This window comes from Podarcis raffonei, chromosome 13 (genome assembly GCF_027172205.1).
Source record: "Podarcis raffonei isolate rPodRaf1 chromosome 13, rPodRaf1.pri, whole genome shotgun sequence".
NCBI lineage: Eukaryota > Metazoa > Chordata > Lepidosauria > Squamata > Lacertidae > Podarcis > Podarcis raffonei.
In genome coordinates this window covers 27789159-27811123 of record NC_070614.1, presented here as the reverse complement: position 1 = coordinate 27811123, position 21965 = coordinate 27789159, and the positions used below count along the sequence as shown (strand labels likewise).

The following is a 21965-nucleotide window of genomic DNA, read 5'->3' as shown; positions in this document are numbered from 1 at the left end:
AAAAGCTTCCCTAAACAAGGCTGCCTTCAGATGTCTTCTAAAAGTCTGGTAGTTGTTTTTCTCTTTGACATCTGGTGGGAGGCGTTCCACAGGGCGGGTGCCACTACCGAGAAGGCCCTCTGCCTGGTTTCCTGTAACTTGGCTTTTCGCAGCGAGGGAACCGCCAGAAGGCACTGAACTTTTAACATATTATTGCAAGCAAATATTGGGCCAGAGCAGGTTGTAAAGCCCCCCAAGCACAATGATATATATTGTTTAATAAAACCTTCAGGGCGAAATTTAGTTTAAAAGTCAAATGCTAAGAATGTACCACTACCACCGCAATTACTGCCAAAAAACCCTAGATTCCCATTTGGGTAGTGGCTTCTTCTAAACCATGTTGATCTATAAAAACCACCAATGAGAGCTAATTTTGAAAGGTGCAAGCATTTAATCATACCTACATTTCACTAAGATATACAGTGGTACCTTGGTTTAAGAACAGCTTAGTTTATGAACAACTTGGATTAAGAACGCTGCAAACCCGTAAGTAGGTGTTTTGGTTTGTGGACTTTGCCTTGGAAGCAGAACATGTTGAGTGTGTTCCATTTGTAAATTGAGTCCCCCGCTGCTATGGGAAAGCACGCCTTGGTTTAAGAACGGACTTCCGGAATGGATTAAGTTTGTAAATCAAGGTACCACTGTATAGGCAATCTGTTCTAAGAGAAAGTCCACCTCTATGTTGGCTTTGTGTGCTTGTGTGATCTCCCATCAGCAACACAAAGGCCACCTTGCCATTAGCCATTTGCTCAGCTCTGATTTTTAAGAGTAATACGATTTCAGTCCCTTGCATGTTTAATTAACCTCCTGACCTCTGTTGCTTAATGCCTCTACTTAAATAGCTCACTTTAGGGGAGGGTGGAATATACTACAGTAAGTAGGAGAGAGAGAGAGGGACTGATCAGCTCAGCTCCAAAGTGGCCCCAAGCCACAGTAGCGAGAGAGGAATTTGCTTACTGATTTATAATTTCTTTTTTATACCACTTAATTAAAATTTCTATGCAGTTTACAAGAAAAACACACTAACACAAAAAATGCAAACATTATTCTATAAAATTACCCCCAAAACTTTCAAGAAAGCACTAAATGGAAAGTGCCAGCATAACATCATACTAGACACCTGACAGTTTCAAGTGGTTTTTCCATTAGTTTACACTGGGGCTTTTATTGTATTGGGTAATTGTTTTATGATAATTACATTGTATTTAAACTTTTAGCATATTATTTAGCCTTATTCACTGTGTATGTATTGGAGTTTTATATTGGAGTCTTATTTCTTAAGTTTTCAAGACCAACGATTAGTACAATTGAATTTGTGGTTGTTGTTGATTATCTGAGGATAATTTAATGTTGCATTTCTGGGTTTACATGCTATCCAACAACATATCCTCACTACAATTACTTCTACAGCTACTATGCGTAACATATATCATCCACCAGTATCATTAAGGTGAAATTCTGTACTAGGCTGATTATGATTATTCCACGAGCATACAGGTCACCAGAGAGGTTTATATAGAAAATTTACATGTTGCATGAGGGACCTGGGTGTAATTGTTAGGATGACACCAGCCATGCTTCTGAAGTAGCTGGGAAGGGAGAAGAGTTCAGGGATTGTTATTTTTTAAAATGTTGTTATAAGTTGTGTGTCTTTGTTTCTCAATTTGATCCTTTGAACATACTGTGGTATTTTATGCACTGTGGGATGGTTATTTTTATTGATTATACTTTAGTAATTATTCAATGGAATTGCTAAGGGTGAATTTTTGTTTAATTATTATTTGGTGGTATTTTGAGAGTTAATGTTACTGTGTACTATTATATTCTAATGTATTATTGAACATTACTTTATTTGATACTTTTATTGTAAAGTCAAGTTTTTATCATTACTTTTTTTGTATTGGATCAGATTATTATAAGGTGTGTGATCTTTGCCGTATACTTGGTTGTTGCAAATCCACCTTGTGCATAGTAATATAGAAATTAAAAGTGAAATGGAACAGAATGAAATGAAATGAAGGCAATGTGGAAACCAGGCCTTACTGTTAGCTAAATACTACAGTTAAATGGGGAGGCCTTTTTAAAAAGGCTTCTGAGTCTAATGTTTGGGACATTGTAGCAGTTGTAGGAATTGTTGCTGAGCAACTAGATGTGTCTCAACCTGCTGTGTTCCAAACCACAGCTTCAAGAGACGTATATGAAGGTCAAAGTTGAGGTAAGAGCTCACACTTTCTCTCCAATGGCTCTAGATGTCAGAGTAATCTTTTTGTCCTCACCCACGGGTAGAATCCAAAGGGGGAGAATAGCAAATGTTGCATCCCAACTATCACTGGCTGATGAAGGGACTTATTTTACTGGACAAGCATTTTCTAGTCCTAATTTTGTATATTTAAAGGAGGGGGAAAATAATTTCTGGGACTGCTAGCCAAACCACAAAGAGCTGAAGAAAGGTTCTATAAACCTTTGATGTGTGCAAATACTTGCCCCTTCAAAATGAGCAATTTTACAAGCTGTCATAACTACAGCAACCCAGTAAAGGGAAGCTACAAACCCTTCAAAAATAAAGAACATATTAACTGAAACTAAAAATGAAAAAGCAAAAACACCCTTGACTGGAATTCAAAGAAATCAAGGGGCTTTCCCAGTTTCCTGTTCTGATTATTACACCTCCTTATATCCTGCATTGGAGACTGAATGCTCTCCAAAGTTCCTGTCAGTTTTGAAAACTGCTTCTTGGGCAACTGCAGGGAGCCACAATAGGAAAAACAGAGCCCAAGGGACAACTATACAGGCAGAAGCTCTTCATAGGGTGCATTAGATCTTACCTTTGAAACCAAGAGCACTGAACTTTCTAGCAATGACAACATAATGCTGTAGATCTTTGTGTGAGAATGGGAATCTGGGGGGGGGGGGGCGAATTTTGAATGCTATTCTTTTGAAACAAACAGTCTTAGTGAGCGAATGGGGGGGTAAAATGGTAAATGAAATTCAGTGTAAACAACTGTAAAGTGATGCATGTAGGTGCAAAAAAATAATAACCTTAATGTGACATATACAGTGATGTGGGGGGTTGAACTGGTGGTGACTGGCAAGGAACGAGACCTTGGGGTAGTAGTGGATAGCTCAATGAACATGTTGTCCCACTGTGTAGCATGTCTTAAGTATCTGCCTAGCCTTCCCTTGGACTGACCTGTTTTAATATCACTGCTATATATTCACTTTTGCTCACCACACTCACAAATGGGAATGGCTCCCTCTTTTTTCTCCAATGCAAATATAGCTTCCCAGCCATCTCCAAAAACCAGTCCCCCAGAGATACAATCAGGTTGAGATTAAACAACAAATACTTAAGCAACAACAGAAAAAACCAGCCTTTAAGGCCAAGGGCAAACAGACATAGGATTTCCCTGAAAACTGGAGCAGTCACCAACCCCTCTTATCCCTCTAACTGGGAACTCCAATTCCTCAGACCATATGCAAAAGTCAGCCAAACAATTAAACAAACACCCATAATTAAAATCTTCTGAAATGGCCATACACTAAATATGGAGATAGTCCTCCATATGAAGGAAAAAATGAATGATTTGCCCAAACAGAGAAACCATTATTTTCCAAGTGAGCAAATTACCAAACCCACCCAAGCTGCCCTGTTACTGATAGGTATGTGAAGGCAGGCAAAAATTAATTGCAATTTTCCACAAGGCTAGATTAAACAAAAAGCTTTCTCACAAGAATAAGAAGTGACAAAAATCATCATTATAGAAAAGTGCTGCATGGCTTAAAGAAGTGCCTATGGTAAGGGAGCAGGAACCATCGTAACATGATCTCTTATGCCACTGTTCAGGCCTAAGCTCTGGCCTACATTTAATGGACTGACAACACAGTTGTCCTCTAGTTCTCAGGTGTGCTGGAAAGCAAACAGGTTCCAGAGCCGTTCGAATACTAGCACCATAACTCATCAAATGTTATGATGTTGTGTTTCCTTCTTTACCACTGCACATTTATGTGGCTGCCATCTGTATTGTGTGTGTGTGTGTGTGCGCGCGCAAAAGAGTTAGAGCAAGAGAAAACAGTGTTGGCATGGTACTCCCGTCCCCTATTTTCCTCCCTTGTGTTGCCAGAGCATGATGAAGTGGCAGTAGAAAGGGCAAACAAACCTCCAGTGTCAGACACAATGTAGGAATCCCAGTGCAAAGTCATCATGATTAGAAGCCAACCTGTTGTCCACACTACTGCAACTCAATGGGAGAAAAATAATGCTTTTCACTCAACACCCCCGTACATGAGACGTCAGGACATTCTTTGGAATGAAGGAATGAGGGAACAAGAACTTACACAGCAGGGCTGTATGAAAACACACCAGCCTTTGTCTGACAGAAACTGATGCCCATTTATAAGCCTGTCCCCTTGATAAGACTCCCTTTCAAAGGCTGCCCTGCCAATGTGCATTAATGAATTTTCGCAGTATGCACAACAGAAAGTTTCCAGTTCTCAAAACTCTTGCTTATGGTTTAACTTTTTATAAACTCAATCCTCCTCGTTTGTTCCCAAAAGCAAAGTCTGGCAGAACCCTGAATGCAGAACTCAGCTACTCAGGAGGAATTCCAGAAAGACTGCCATATTAATCTGCTGCTAAATAAATAAATAAGAAGTGGCTTGCAATACCTCCAAAATTAATCATTTTATTGTGGCAAAGCTTTCATAAGCAACAGCTTGCTTCTATACGCATTCCTTAGATGTAAAGAGGTCTCTGGGCTTATCTACATTTTGCCTTTAAGGGAAGCATCATTCCGTGGCAACTCTATGTAATCTCGAGTATGCAGCTTTCCATAGTAACTCTGCCAACTGCATGAAGGATTTATATGAGAGCTAGACTACAGCAGAGTAGTGGACATTGATTTGGGTTCAAGTCTCTGCTCTCAGTGTATGCAGCCTTATAGAGTTGTGAGGCTAAAACAGGATAACTCATGTGCAGATTATTTCTAAGGAGTCAGTTATACCCCTGAATCTCTGATTGTAAAGAAATTCAATGAACATTTTTCAGGAGGATTCTAAAATGCATTAAGTTAACAACTAAAATTTAACCACACAATTAGGCTACAAAGGATACAGTCAGGTTAGTCTCAATTGTCCCTACCTTCCCCAACTGCAAGCAAATGGCTTGCTAGTGTGAAAACTCAGGTAACTGTTGACCCTATGGCCATACCAAAGTGTTTGGTAAAACAGTGCACATCAATAACCTCATTACACAAAGCTGGGCAAGCAATATACAAATACATGAGCAAACGGGGGTGTTTTCATGGGGCCTGCAAGACCAAAACCCCTACGATCAGTACGCAGATTAAGAAACATCCAGCAATGGAAATATGTGAAAATGCAGTTTTATTATTTATATCTGAAGAGCTTCAGGCAAGTTACAATACTTAGCAAATCCTCAAAGCAACTATGTGAAGATTCAGCTCAGAGTGTGTGATTTGCTGAAGGCTAGTCTGATATGCTTCACTGCTAAGTTGATCTTCCATATCCAAAATAAACAAACCTTCTATCCCCCTGATCCGCAATGTGGGCTAAAGTTCAAGAAACCAGAGATAACTTTAATCACCTAAAGTTTTTGTACACTGTACTAGCAGAGATGTTGGAAAAATGTTTGAAATTCCCAGAAACCAGCTCCAAAAGTTTGGGAGACAGAATCCAATATTTAAGAACGAAATAATCAGTAAGTAAGCTTTAGGTATTGACTATTCTGCTAGCTGGAGAGAAAGGCCAAGTGATGCTATCTAACAGCCAGTATATGATGTCACAACCTTTAAAACTAGCTGTAACAATGTAAAGCAGCCTATCGCTGATCTACCATGTCTGTAACCTGAGCTAACTGGATTGGCAAGTTTGTTTTATCTCACGTTTAACATTGGAGTCCACCACTTTACACTTAAGCAGGTACTTGCTACTGCTCACTGGTATGCACACATACAAGCCACCTTAAAAAAACTGCTGACATTTAGTCGGCAAAGAGGCAGGTAAAACTGGTACAATCTGCAAGCCCGATGAAAGATTAGACAGGTTGGAGTCACAAGATGGTAGGTTGAACATAGTAAGTATATAGCTGTCCCTTTACTATTTTCACACTTTCATAAGGAATATAGTATCTGTCACTGACTTGATAGAATCAAATTTTAGGCAGTAGAATAGAGCATACAATCCATAAATCAAGATTTGAGAGACTGACTCAACTCCTCCTATCAGTTCACACGTAGTTCATGATTTTTGAAAAGGAGAATTATAGGATGAGTGAATAACAGCTCTAAATCTTTACATTGGATTTCCAGTGTCAACTTTAATAGCAAATGTTTCCCATCCCTCCTCTATTTGCATTACATTTCCCATCCCTCCTCTATTTGCATTACCAAAAGCTAACAAAATATTATATACCACTAATAAACATTTTTCTTTGTTTGCTCTTTAGGCTATGTGTATTCTTAATTCCTGAGTTTATTTGTGTGACATCTTCAGGTACCTTGTATGTGCGGCAGAAGAGACACATTTAACAATAGTTCCAACTAGGGATGCTTGAGGAATGCCATATTTATGAATTCTGATATGAACTGACACCTCCGAGACTAATGTGCAGTTCAGAATTTAGTTTCAACAATTTTAACGCTCACTTTCCTATAATGTTCCAATGCTGTCCTTAGCTCTAAAAATATACCAATATTTGTTAGAATGTGCATTGTGCAAGAAAATGCATTTAGATATGAGTGTTTTGAGAGATGCAAATTTTCATGCAGATCTTAAAAAAAATAAATGCAAATCAATGTGGAAACTGGAGAGAAGCAACTGACAAGTGAACACATGGGAAGTGTCACAGACTGCAAACAGGTTGACTAGTCCATTTGTAGTTCCAACAGTAAACCAGTGGTCAAGTTCTAGCTTCAACACAAGTTTATTATTAACAACTGTATCTAACTGCTAGCAATCAAATCTAATAAAACTTCAGAAGATAAAGCCATGGTGTAAATCTTTAAAATTACATTCACGTCAAACTCTCAGTCAACCAGTTATTACTGGCTACAAACCACTAAAGGATGTTCAGGAGCTTAAAAACAACAACACTGTAATATTAACCATCCTGAATGGCTGGAAAACGATCCCCCTTGCATTTGGAAGCCAATGGCAGTGGCATAAAAATCTATAAAGTTAGTTTTAATTTCCTCATTCAAAGATTTGAAAATTTTGAGCTGAGAGTTGGCTCAAACTGAAGCACCTTGACCACAGTTGCTCTCTTTGGGAATCTAAAGCAGATTAGCAGTCATGCTGCCTTTCCTTTTAGGAGTCTACTTGTTTCTAATACACTGTTGCATATTGGTAAATAGATTAATTACAAAGACCCCATAGTCTCCTGTGCTTTTTTCAGCCAAAGAAAACCAAACCACATAGTACCCTGAACTTCTCATTGCTTAAGGAAGAGGTAGTGGCAAGGCACATACCAAGATACCTTATTTAGGTTCCTAATGCCTGTTGATTCTGCATGGCATAACCACACTCAGTAAAACTAGCCTGACTGACAGATTAAGAGTTTTGGGAGATGTTTGCATAATTCTGCGCCACCTTCAGAATTTGTTGAATTTACGGATTTTATTGACTTACAGTCAACTATGGTCTCTGCTCACTCAGCTATTACCAAAACTCCTAGACTTGCACAAGCCAAAAGGCGACTTACCGAAGCAGCAGTTCTTTGGGAAGTTTTTTGTTGATTGCAGCCTCATCACTGTTTGAGAACATCTGCAATAGAGAAAGCAACAACACGCATTTACCCTGTTGTGTGGATCATTATCTCTTACAAACTTGGGGGAGCATGGCAACTTCATAAGGGAAAGCTAATTTTGAGGCAATCTGAAAAGGTGGCATTTGAAGAAGACATAGTGCCTTGCATGTTTATTTTAAAAGGCTGGTATTAAAATATAGTGCAACTCACACTGAACATTTGGAATTGTGTTGAATTCTAAATGAACTAGCCTGAATAATATGGCAGTTTATTTTGGTTTCTCAGTAACAGGCCATACACCATATGCCCCCCCCCACCCCTAAGTGTTTACCTTTTCCTGCTGGATTATGTGGATGTGCAACAGCTAGATACAGACTGAAAAGAATGGATCAGAATTCCAAATACAATTTCCCCTTTATTAATTAGGCGAAAAGGTTCTAGTCCCCTAAAATAATTTCCCTGTTTCAGATTGAACCTTGATCCTGGGGCATATTTGCTTTCTCAAAAGTGTACGTCTTGGATCACTTGCTTGAGTCATTTCCTCTGAATATACCTTGGTGTGCTGCTTGTTTGTTTGCCCCCTATCTATTAATGGAGCGCTCTCTTATAACAGAACTATAACAGACCTTGAGATAGAGAGATGTACTTCTAGATACAAGAAGTCATTTATCTCCAAGTCACATCACTTGCTCATCTAGTAGGTAAGGGTAACCCTAACACATCAACTGTTTATTATTGTTATAATTTATTTAATGTCTGTGTTACCTAATAAGTGTGACTCACAATAAAAGCAAAAACCTACAATGCCACAAATACAATTCGTTGGGGTTTGTTTTTAAAATAAAAAATACACCAACACAATAAAGGAGACATCAACAACAAAGTACCATTTTAAACAGAAAAACTAAATAGACACAGACCCCTCAATTGGCAAATAATAACCCCAATGAACAGTAGTAATCCACCAACATTTGTCAAACTGAGCTCTTCAGGATTTCATATCATAAACCATTTCGCAGAGCATATGGTGTAGTAAATCATGCTGAAGATAAACAGGTCTGGGTTTGGTCAGTGCCTGGATGGAAAAATGTCTGGGAACCCTATGTACACTTCTTTGTATTCCAATATGGAAGAATGGCGATATATAAATAGGAATGCAGGAAATTGTGTAGTCACTATAGTGGAGGAGAGCTGGCTGATGGTAAACTCAGTAGTGTGGGCTATTTCTTTGGCATTTGGACTTTGCACTCCAAAGATGGAAAGTTGGCATAACTGGTGGAAGTTTGCTGGGCATACATCAGCTAACAGCCATGTGTTTCTCTCAGCATCTGTATCCCCATCAGTACCAAATTCACGTACACTCTTCACTTGGAGAAGCCACAGCAGGCATACAATTCAACAGTTCAGATTTCTACACAAAGAGGAAGGAGTATGCAAACAGGGCGAAGAACTGAAGTAGTGGGCCAGCTCATATGACTTCACCAGTCATAGAAATCAGGATTTTTAAAAATCCATGTGTAGTATGTATTTCAGCTGGCATGTAAAAGACACAACCTGGCTTGAGAGAGCAGGGGAACAAGACAAGAATTATTTGCTTCGGGTTTAAAATAGCCCAGCACGCCAAGCATTTTTTATGTGTGAATATGCAGGTAATCTCTGTGCATTGTGGTTATGGATTTGCAGAAATAGACAAATAGGAACACTGTTTCCATAGAGTTACACTGCAGGTAGGCAGCATTTGTGAAAGGCTGGAAAAAAAAAGTTATCAACATGTAACCACATCAGTTACCTAGAATTTTGATGCCAGTTCCTAAAAATTGCCCCACCGACCCAAGAAAATCCCAGAAAATGGTTTGCTCACCTGACAGAATTGGAGGCCCAGTTCAGAAAGCACATACCATGGGCTCATTCCTGACACACGGTTCCCTCAGCCACTTCCTGGTTCTTTTATATTTGCTGTTAATAGCCAAATGAGAAAACTTGGGTTAGCACCTTGCCTCCAAACCGTGATTTGAAACCACACTTTGAAAGGGCTTTGTAAATCATGGTTTGGAGTCAAGACACCAGCCACATTTTGCCAATTCAGACCTCTTGCTATCATCATCCTTGGCCATTGTCCATGTCAGCTGGGGTACATGTGCGTTGGGAGTTCAATAATAGCCAAAGTGTAACAACAGATACCCCACACCCAGTTTACTATGATGTTTGAGTACGTAAAAAGTTAAATGAAGAATTCGCTTGTGGTGTAATTAAGGATAGAGTCTTGCCCTTGGGGTGCAAGACTTGGGTTCAAATACCAACCAAATTCACTGGGTGACCTTGGGCCATTCACTCTTTCTTAAAGGAAAACTTCTTAAAAGAGGGAATCAATTGCCAGAAGGAAGGAGTGCATCAGAATTCTCTCTCTCTAAAGTGCTTAAAGATCTTGCACCAACAAACCCTAGCGAATGCATCTGAGGAAAGAATACAGGTGCAATGCAGACGGCACCCCATCCAGTAAAAAAATCAGCACCCAAGTTTTGTCCTGCTCTCTTCCTCATGTTAAGAGCTCAGGTTAGGTCTTGCTGTATCTTATTTTACCCTTCATAAATCTTTCAAGTTGATCTGACTAGGAGCTGTCAGAACTGAACACTGCTTGATGCTAGGTCTGCTAGGCTCAAAGACCACTGCTCTATTTATTACCCCATTTATTACCAAGCAGCAGAACAGGTTGCTACTTTCCTCACAGAAGCTGTAATTTTTTTAAAAAAATAATCGAGAAGAATCTCTACAAGCAGAAGCCTCACCTCATACTCTGTCTTGATGCACCAGACGTAACACAGCTATATCTACTTCAGTGGCACCCAGGTAAGCAAGTTTGCGTACAGCTAATCAATCATCTTTATAAGGTATGAGCTTCCAACCATTTATTACATGTCACTTCTGCAGAAACCAGGTCATGCAATTTAGTCAAAAGGAATCCTTCTCCCTGGACTTGAGGCCAATTTGTAGGGTAAAACACATGTGCCAAAATTATGAAGAGGAAGACACCATATACAAGTGTTATATGCTAAATGCTGGAAGCTTCTAAGTCAGCAGTTCTCAACTTGAGGGTCCCCAGATGTTGTTGGACTACAACTCCCATCATCCCTGAGCTCTGGCCTTGCTAGCTAGGGGTGATGAGAGTTGTAGTCCAACAACATCTGGGGACCCAAGGTTGAGAATGGCTGTCTAAGTCAAGATGAGTGGGCAGCTTGGTCTTAAGAGAAGAACACAGCTATAGAAGACATAAAGTAAAACTAGTAGAATGGAGAGAACCAGTGGGGCACAGTTATATCTGGATACAAACTACAGCAGGGGTGTGAAACTTTTTCCAGCTCAAGGGCATGTTCCTTTCTGGCAACTTTCTGGGGGCCACATGCGAGAGCTGGCTGGGGCCAGACACACAAAAAAGGCAGAGAAATGAATGTATATGTTACCTTTGTACAGTCAGGTAGTTTCTACACTAACTCACACGCCCATCTCTATGTTTCATCTAGGCAAGAAAGAGGCATTAACAGAGTCCAAGGACAGACACAAACACTCAAGGGGTGTGTGTGTGTGTGTGTGTGTGCAAGATCTGGGGAAAGTCCCAAGGGCCAACTAAAAGGGTTTGGAGGATTGCATTCAACCCTAGGACCTCAGGGAAGGGTGCACTGGAGGTGGTATCAAAGAGAACACAAGAGTTCAACCATCTAGAAGTCCCCCAAAAGGCAAACTCTTCTACAAAGATCACTGATTAATTAAGTTCAGGGGATGTATGATCACTCCCCCCCCCCAACTAAACTGCCCAGGGTGACTTTGAGATGGAGACTGAAATAAAGGAGGCACCTAAAGGAGGAAGTGTCATAATAATGGCCAACCTCCAACTACCCTCACAGATTGGAGCATGCATACACCCAATCACAACCAAGAGGTAAAATTTCCAGATACCCTAAATGACTCTGCCTTAGAACAGTTTGGGTCATGGAACTGACCAGAGAGATGGCAACCCTCAACTCAAGTGGCGTCCAAGACCTTGTGTGAGATGTAAGTGTTGCTGAATCAATTTGAAACAGTGATCAAAGTGCCATGTAAGTGGACAATTGCTAAGAAAGTCCAACACGGTCACATTTGACTTCAAAAGTGGAAACTTCCCCAAAAATGAGGGGTTGCTTATAAGACAGTGGAACGGCAAAGTCAAGAGGGTCAAATCTCTCCAGAATGGTTTGGGGCTTTAGCAAAAGGGTTGTGAGCAGACCATGAGGGGTTTTAAAAAAAAAAAAAGAATTTGATGAATACTTCGTTAAAAACATAAAGAGGCCAACAAGCAAACATTTTTTAAATACATGGCTGTTGGATAACAAGTGAGTCAAAGGTGTGCTGAAGGAGGAAATGTAACTGCAGAGAAGCTGGATGAATTCTTTGCATCTGTCTTCACAATGGAAGATGTAGTTCTCCAGAGTTTCAGACAGGAATCTTTCCCAGTCATAACTGGAGATACCAAGGGTTAAACATGGGACCTTCTGTATGCAAACACGTGCCCTGCCACTGGCTATGGTCTCTTTCTTCGCTGTGTGAGGTAGAGAAGCAAGGAATATTCATTGCCTGGCTCAAGCAAGGTCAGAACAGATATTGATTTGCTGGCAAACTCAGCTGCTTCTCAGCTGAGGCAGAATCAGGACTTTATTCCCTAAAAAAAGAAAAAGGAAAAGGAAAAGAAAGCTCACACAAGCCCTTATGATTAAAAGAATCAATGCCAAAATCAGCAACCAGCAGAAACTGCTAGTCTGGAAAGAAGACCTTGACATTGTAAAGGAATTATTCCAAAGGACAAGGTTGCAAAGGAGATCTGGTCTGAGAGCTTTCTATGGGCTGGAGCTGAAAAAATGCATTGCAGCTTTGTGCTGGCACATACAGATCTGGGGGTATTCTTCTAAAGGTTTTTGTTGTTTTTAATGGGGGGCATTGTGGATGAACCGTTACAGCTTATAGCATTCTGGAAGATCTTTAAGAGCCTAGTTAAGTAATGGAAACAGAATTTAAATATAGGGCAGGATCTAGTATAACCAAACCCTTAAATTTTGTGCAAGTCAGTGTCCAGGGAAGAAAAATGGTGAGAGTGGGCCATGAAATCAGAAGCAAAGAGACTTCTGAGTTTTCAAAACACATGTGGGATCACAAGAGAAATTAAAGGCATTATTTTAGTACCTGTCCCAATAACCTTTCAAGTAGCCTACTACAGGTACCACAGGCAGAGAGAGTCAATAGCACTCTTGGATTCAAGGAAAATATGAGAATCCACAGGCTGGCCTTGACATGGCCTGTACTTCTCTTGCTTCTCTCTCATCTCATGATACTGCTTGCTTTTCAGTTCTGTGAACCAGGCACCAAGTCACCTTTCCCAAGAGACAGACAGGGTGCAGAAACTTGTATTATAGCTGGGATTACTAATTGTTGGCCCTTCAGATGTTACTAGACTACAACTCTCAACTACTGGCCATGCTTGGAGGTGCTGATGGGAGTCAAACAACATCTGGAGGGTCTAAGGTTCCCCATCCTTGCATTATAGCATTAACTAGGGTGGCCCATACAAGAAGATTAAAGCATAGTAAAAATCAGAATTGAATGCTTATGTTCTTTACACTCTCTTAAACTAACTTTTATATATTTTGTTGTTTAGTTGTTTAGTCGTGTCCGACTCTTCGTGACCCCATGGACCAGAACTTTTATATATATTTCTAGTCAATTATAAGTAAATAGTTTTCCACTGTAACACTCTCTTGCTGCAAAAGTTTACCTGAGATGCTGGGTCAAGTGCATTGCAGATGCAGAACAGCTCAAACATTTTTGTGAACCATTTTTTATTCCAGTTCCATTACAGTGGTACCTCGGGTTAAGTACTTAATTCGTTCCGGAGGTCCGTTCTTAACCTGAAACTGTTCTTAACCTGAAGCACCACTTTAGCTAATGGGGCCTCCTGCTGCTGCTGCGCCGCCGGAGCACGATTTCTATTCTCATCCTGAAGCAAAGTTCTTAACCCGAGGTACTATTTCTGGGTTAGTGGAGTCTGTAGCCTGTAGGGTATGTAACCTAAAGCTTATGTAACCCGAGGTACCACTGTATCTATATCTTTTACTTCAAAGAGAACTTCCAAACACTCCAAAATATTTATAGACTGAAAGGATACAAGTGAAATACAAGGTATCCTGGGCATATACAGAAATACATTGAGTTGAAGAGGCCTTTCAAGAATGTGCATGGTAGACATCAGACCATAAAATAGCTTGCATATTTTTTTGCCAAACTTAAATCCTACCATGGAGTACCAATTCCAAAAGAGCAACCATGATTATTCTTGCTGCCATAAAGTCAAGCTAATGAACTCTTTCGCCTTTGAGTACAAAAAGAGACCGCCTCTTCCACCATGTACAAATTGCAACATCTGAGATAAATGAAGTTATTGCTTGGTTTCCACTACTTGGTTTCCAGAAAATATAAGGGAAATGCACATGGTCTGCAAAAGAGGGGTACAGCCTTGGGGGAAACATGCTTCCATTTAATCAGGGTTCTCTTGCTAACTAGGATTTGAAACGAGAGGTCAAAGTAGTTTTGCACATCCTAACTGCATCAGTGAGATATAAGCCACAGCTAAGTCAACAAGGGAAAGGATGGAATATGCACTCCCATGGCTGGTTCCTGATTTACAAATCATGCTTTGCAGGGAACCAGTGTTGTGCCTGCATCAGAACTTAATTTGTATGTGACACTTAAATCACTAACTATAACCCATCCTGAGCCTTAGGAATTGGTTTGGACTCGATGTCTAAAAAGAAAAATACATTTTGCCCGCTATTAGCCACCCAACATGCACACAGGGAGTAACAAGATTCCATATTTCTGTTTATGATGCTGAAATAGTTCTTCCACAAATTGTATTTAAAATACCACCATTCCTCTGGGAGGAGCTGTATGGAGAATATTGTCCACAGCAATTTATAAATAATACAAACAGTTCCGACTGGGTGAGCTTTCTTTAGAAGCTTCCCTGCTGTCCAGGGACTTCTATTTTCTTTTCTTCACTTTCCTTTTTACAGCTCACTTTATAAACTGTGTTCTCTCTGGGAAATGTGTATCTGCAGACTGCCACAGTCACCAAACTCATGAATACCATCATTAAAAGTCTGATATCTGCTCCAAGCACAGGCGTTATTAGGCCCGAGGAACAGGAACTGATGGATGGCCGATTACATATAGCAAACAGTGCTTGAAACTCCCATTGTTCTGGGCACATTTTGCAATAGAGAATTTCATTAGCATGAGCAGTTTCTGAGCTCTGGACGCAGTACTGCGCCTAAGATTTCAGAGTAAAACTGCAGAGTGGAAGGAAAGGAGGGCCTTTTTCTGCCTCCCCACTTCCAGCTACTCTCTGAAGACTTAATATTCTTAAGAATATTATAGGGGTGGGCAGGGGAAGGACTAGACCATTTGAAAAATGAACATAATATTTTAGCTGCAGTTCATTGGTTTTCAGCTTTGTATTCGTTATAAAAAAAAGCGTACCTAGGCATTCCGTTGTTGCGCCCATAACCTAGGTTTAAGGTGCCATTTAGCTCCCAGCTTTCATATCTCAGTTTCTAACACTGATACCAAACCCCTTCTCTACAACTTCCATAGGCTTCCTGAAATTATGGTGTGTGTGTTGGGCAGCAACCACAAGAAGGTCAGAAAAAGATGAGGGAAGAATCCATGAAGCACCTTGCCTCACTCCTGAGCCATTGCCCTGCTTGTACCATGTTGTTAATTCTTTGGGAACAATAAGCAATTCAGGCCCAGTGTTGTAGAGCAGATTGAATACTGGCATTTTAATGGGGTCAACATAGGGCAACTACCCGGGAAGGAAAAAGAGGGCAAGCGAGTCAGGCAAAAACTGTGGCATTGATACCCAGGCCTAGACAGCACATAGTTAAATTATGGAACACACTCCCATAAGAGCAAGTGGTGGCCACCAACTTAAATTGTTTTAAAATAGCTTTTGGCAAATTTATGAAGGAGAGGGTTATTGATGGCTTTTAGCCATGATGGCAACGCTCTGCCTCCACAATTGGACCAATGCTTCTGAATACCTGTTGCTGGAAACCACAGGAGAGGAGATTGCTATTGTGCTCAAATCCTGCTTGCTGGTTTCCCACAGGCTTTTGTTCAGACATTGTGAGAACAGGATACTGTACTAGATGGGCCATCGGCCTGATCCCTCTTATGCTCTTATGATCCATCAGCCTGCAGTCTATGCCAAAAACTGCCAACACCAGAGGGGACAAATAAGAGTATGTCTTCTTATGTTAGTTTTGCAAAGTTTAGGCCTGGGCAATATTATCGATATATTGCCCAGGACCAGTGTGAGGAGCAGGCCGCAATGTCAGGTTCGCTCAGCGGTATATCGCTGGTGAAACTGCCACTGCTCCAAAGTTCCTCTGCTAGCAGCGTCCGCTGGGGGAAGTCAGGCGCTGCTAGCAGAGGGACTCAGGAGCGATGGTGGTTTCACCAGTGATATATCACTGAGTGAAACCGCCATCCCACTCTGCCCTCATACAACAGAGAGGGATAAACAAGCTGTAGCGGCGAGGCACCGATACAGCTTGTTCCTCCATCTACATTTTTTAACTGCTTCAATGTAGAGCTGCCCTTGCCTCAGTAGAGCAGTTAAAGGAGCCTCCAGGCTGTCGCTGGCTCCCACAAGCCAGCAGTGGGGTGGGGGCTCCGTGAAACTGCTCAGCTGAGGGGAATGCGGTGGCTGCTCCCCGCATGTGAGCAGCAAGAACACCTGGGCTGTCTCAGCTGGTGGGGGGAGAACCTTCCTTCTCCCCAGCTGAGCTGCACAAACAAGCAGCATTGTGCCAGCCCGTGAGCCTGGGTGAAACCGCCTCAGCTTTTGAGATGAGAACTGAGGAGGTTTCACCCGGTGTCTCGCAGGCAGAGGTCAATGCACCTAGTTTTTTCAACACTGCAATATACTGTCAAACCTCAGTGTTTGGCTGACGATACACCACAATGTTGAAAAGCTGATGTTGTCCAGCCCTAGACCAGTTAGACCAATATTCTGGTATTTTCATTTTGATTGCACATACTCAATTTTTCTCCAGCACCCTCCATTGCTGATACGCCTTTGAATAAACTGCTTAACTGGATTTCTGAGCTGTGCTGGTTTGTTAACACACTCAAGAGGATGGTTGTCCCAACCGCTGCTCCATTGTTGGCTGTTAAAATGCCTGGTAAAACATGAGGGAGATAGGATGAAGTTGCCAAGCAAGACACTTGGAATTCAGCTGGCTGTTCGCCTGCTCCTGAGTAGACAACCACAAGACAGTGGGAATCCTGCACTTCTTGTGCTAGGTAACATATAACCATGTAGTAACAAGCAGAGAGAGAGAGAGAAAGCTGTTGCAATTTATCTCTTTTTAACCTGGAAGTCCTTGTGAGAAACTAACATCATCATGCAAGATAGATTTCAGGGTCTTATGGGTGGAAATGTAATTCACAAGAAGAGCAAAACAAAGGCCAATGGTTTTTGTTCACCCTAACACACACCCCCGACACAAAAAAAGGCTGACTTAAAGGGTTGTAATCTCCCCTGCTTTGTTTCAAACCCCCCACAAAATTTGCCCAAGAGTTCTCCTTTAACATTCACCCCAGATCACAGTAAAACATTAAGGAAGAATATTTCCACTCCTGTGACAAAAAGAAAATGAGTATAGTTATTGGGGTGGTGAAAAGTATGTATCAAAATTGTGAATCATTCCCGCTTCAAGTACTTTGAGATTATCCTATTTTATCCTCACAGCCGTACTGAGAGTTAGGTCAGGCCAAGTAATAATGCCTTGTCTAAAGCTGCTCACTAAGCCTCATGACTGCAAAGGGATGTGAACAAAGGCCCCATAGACCAAGCCCAACAGTCTATCCATTACAGCATACTGCCAATTTTTATAGGGGTAACACTCATGCATTCTCTTCCCTACCCCCATTGCTATTGTGGGACTAGTCATTCTGAATGCAACAACTGTCCACACAAACACTGGCTCCTCTGGGATACCCAGAAGATCTGAAGGAGTGCTATTAACAATTCAGAATACCAGAACACCAGCACAGATATGCAAACTATATTGGTGTCAGAGCACTGCTGCTTCTAGTAGGTGTTCTAACAATGGTGTGAACTCTCCTGCTATTTAAGAACCAAGATGACTAAAAGTATTGTACAAAGCATTAAGCAATCGCTGTGTATAAGGAATGCAACCTGTATTTCACAAACAAGACAGGAATGTTGTCCGACTGAGAGATGGGCACATGGTAGCAATTAGAAAAGGGAAAAGGTTGGGCAACAGGTCTAAGGAGTAATCTTAGTACTTTATTGATCCACTGTATGAGATTAATTAGATTTATGACTGGCTACACACGAAAAGAATCCTGAAGCAATTTACATGGGTAACATACCACATCCGATAAAAATCTATCAAAACAAAATATACTGAAAGTGTTCATCCAAATCACCCACTAGTGGGTTCTGACACTGTTTTCTCTGCACTTTTTGGTTCCACCATTGGGGGGGGGGTGTATTCTTTTCTCTACAACTTTACACTACCCCAAAGCCCAGAGTAAGAAAAGTATTTGCTTGGAGACGGAAGATCGACCAAGTCCCTGCAGATAGCATTCCACAAATGCAGAGTTGGGGGCATAGAGAACACCCTCTTTACAACAATTAGAAAGGGATATATCTAATGCTAGTCAAACACAGAGTAGATCCACTGAAAATACTTGGGTCCATTAATTTCAATGGGTATACTCATAATCTAGCTGGATACAAACCAAAGCTCTTTCGCCATTCTCCCTAAATTTGTAAGTGTGAGGAATATAAAAGGACTGAAAGTGCTGATCAGTTGACAAGCATGACCAACCAAGTGAGGTACACCTACCCTCTTTTAGGGGAAAAAACTCCAGTGCCAAAATGTTGTCAATGTTCAGTTCAAACAGTCTGATGAAATTTAGGATTTTTTTTGCACTTGGATTTGAGAAACTGTTACCTTTATTAATACCTGAAAATGATTTATAATGAAATAAAGCAACATTAATTCTAACCCATCAAAGATATGTAATGTCACACCATAATTCCCATGATGAACTGATATTTTTTTCCCTATTGTATAGTGATCTGATCCAATGCAGCAGCATGAAAAGGGCACAAAAGGAAAGAGATCTTCACAACTGCCCTCTTCCTGGAGAACTGCCAAAGTAAGAGCTTGAACATCTTCCAGAAGCATTTTAAGACTTTCCTTTTCAGGCTGACTTTTTGCAGCTAAGGTTAAGCCGGCATGGTGAATGAGGATGTACATACTTAAATGGGGTTTTGAAATCCTGGTTCCATTGTGTGTGTGTATTTAAAAATGATAAACACACTCCACAGGTTAAAATGTTCCTTTAAAAACATAATTACTAGGGTTGTGTGCATGCCATCGTTCAATGTAAGCATGGGTTTGTTAAAAGGATATGTAGTCTGCTTTTCAATTAAAAAGAAGAAGAGTTAACTATTACAGAACAATAAAAACAATACAAAGGATCGACCCTTAAGAGAGTGATACCCAAAGGCAGAAACAACAATCCCCCAATATTACCCATCAAGGTAGGAGAAAAGGTTTAAGGAAACCACTGCAGTGCAGTACCCTCACTTCCAACCTATACGTCCAATTCAAAGGGATACAATCATCAATGGCAACAGTTCACAAACATGCTCATTGTTCACACTGGCAAATGTATCTTCCAATCAGTATCAGGGTGAGTCCCCATCCTTCTCCAAGCCTAAAGGACAGAACTCTTGCTGATGGCAAGCAAAGTTTTGGAGTCCTCTGAGAAGCAGCAAGGTGTCTTGCTGCTTTCTGAGCATCTCAAGGACTCATTATGTTAGGGGAGGCAGAGGATAGGGTTTCACCAACTGCAGCCAGAGTGCACCTCTAGGTCCGCATGTTGCCAGTTAAGACCCCACCCACCTTAAGTGAAGACAGTTAGTGGTGAACACAAATCTTGGCTGGCTAATGACAAGCAAAATTCATGGACTTCTGATAGATGGTACCAAAAATTGCTGAGAAATTAAGGGAAATCAACTTATCTTTCTCCCAGCAAAGATCATCAGCTACGGTAATAAAATTAGTAGGGGTCCCAAACTCCAGCAACAAAACTGACTGAAGAGGATCATGTTAAGCAAAGTCATCTTGATGAGTCTGGAATTGCTTGGCCAGAGCCTTTTTGATTATTCTTGGTCATAAAAGCAAGCTGAACATTGGCTTCCCCAGGCTCTTTATCACTAGCCATGATGGATAGGGGTCAGATAGGCACGTCAAATGTACTGATCCAAAAGCCCCCTTCACATCCTTGGCTGCCAGCACTTGGAACTCCTCCAATAAAACCTACCCAGACACCCATGTGGTTGACTCAGAAAAATGGGTGGAATCAATTTGGAATGGATGCAAATGATTTTATCCACAGAACCTGTCATAGAAGGACATGAGTTAAGCCTTCCAGTGAAGGAGACACAGAATGGTAAAGCCCCAACTGTACAAAAGCTTGCACTCAGAGGTGGTGAATCCACAGATTTCTACTCCACTGACACTGTGAGGAAATAAACCTTTCACCAGGCTGTTTGATTGGCATTGCTACAACTTTTCATCCATTCCTGCCACCTCATTCCTGCCACCTCATTATTACCAGCTTGGCCTGCTTGCCAGCTATGACCATTCCTGGACATGGATAGCCTGACCATGGCAGTCCATGCACTGGCAACCTCAAAGCTAGATTACTGAAATGCTTCTATATGAGGCTGCCCTTGGACCTGGTTCAGAAGCTCCAGCTGGTGCAAAATGTGGTGGCCAGTCAGCTGATGGAGCAAATGCCCAACAACACGTGGCATGATTGTTAAAACATCTCCCCGGCTACCTATCTACTACTGAGCCAGGTTCAAGGTCCTTGTATTAATTTTCAAAGCCCTGAACAACTTAGGTCCAGGGTACCTTAGGGACTGTCTGAACCCTTAATATCCCAACTCGATTACTAAGATCATCTGCAGGAGTGTCACTGGTCATCCCCTGAGTTGGTGAGGCTCATCTGACAGTGACATGACACTGAGCCTTTAGCATCATCTTCCAAAAAGAGATTCAGCAGATGCCTTCTGCTTTAACCTTTAAGAATCTGCTGAAAACATTTCTATGCCACCAAGCTTATGGATACAATTAAGAAAACAGATTCCTGTAATAGTTAACTGATTATTTCTGGCAGTTTTTTACATGTTTTTGCATATGTGTGTGTGCGCGCGTTATAAACCACTTTAGATTTTTTTAAAAATGAACAGTGGCATACAAGTATTTTTATAAATATATAACCCACCGTTTTCCATTAACCACCACAACTTCACACCTCTAATGCCACTGAATCTGTTCAGGGATAGCACACAGCAGCTGGTCAAAGGTCAGACTGGCCTTTGTCCTATGATCAGATACTGGACAATACTTTTTAACACAGCTTTTGAATAGCAAATCATTGCTACAATGTGGCACATAGCCAGATACTCATGGGCCTGTAGCCAATTAAACAGATCTGCTAGTGCAAGGATTTCTGATTGTGCAACAGAACCTCCCGCAGGGTGCAGGGAGAGAACATGGGAAGTTCATTTGTGCAAGGGTAAATCCTTGTGCTGGTGGATTTATTTAGAGTAATACAGCCCAAGATAGAGAGATCTAGGCACCAGGGCCACGGAGACCCTTGAACATAGACATGAAATTATGCACCCCTGTAATTCAAGTACTACTGGGTTCAGAAAAATGTCATGATTTAATCAATTGATGATTTGGGGTACCTTTCTAGACAAAATAGAGATGCTCAATTAAACACTGCAATGCATGTACACAAGGGTATAATTTCATTTAATCCAATATGATTTCTTGGTATTACTCTTTGTGCTAAACCTCGTACGTATATCACAAAGTGGACAGCTTTCATTAAAGGTTGGACCATGCTACACACTAGGGAGGTGGCATCTGGAAATTAACTGGGATTAAATTGTAATGTTTTATACAATGCTAGTTTCTAACTAGCTGTGAATGTGTGTAATCTGAAAGGAAGAAGACAA

At 41.0% G+C, this 21965-nt stretch overlaps 1 protein-coding gene across 4 annotated transcripts in view; it reads right to left on the bottom strand.

The window, feature by feature from the left end:
* Positions 1–21965, bottom strand: part of FBXL20 (F-box and leucine rich repeat protein 20) — a 66245-nt gene that overhangs the window by 32851 nt on the left and 11429 nt on the right. For 2 of the 4 annotated variants that reach the window (XM_053362976.1, XM_053362977.1), the window contains exon 2: positions 7757–7818. In XM_053362976.1, coding sequence (XP_053218951.1) covers positions 7757–7818 — 62 coding nt within the window. Of the gene's footprint in view, positions 1–7756; positions 7819–9662; positions 9758–11259; positions 11279–21965 lie in introns of those variants that run through there. The other 2 variants (XM_053362975.1, XM_053362974.1) reach the window with 2 other exon arrangements.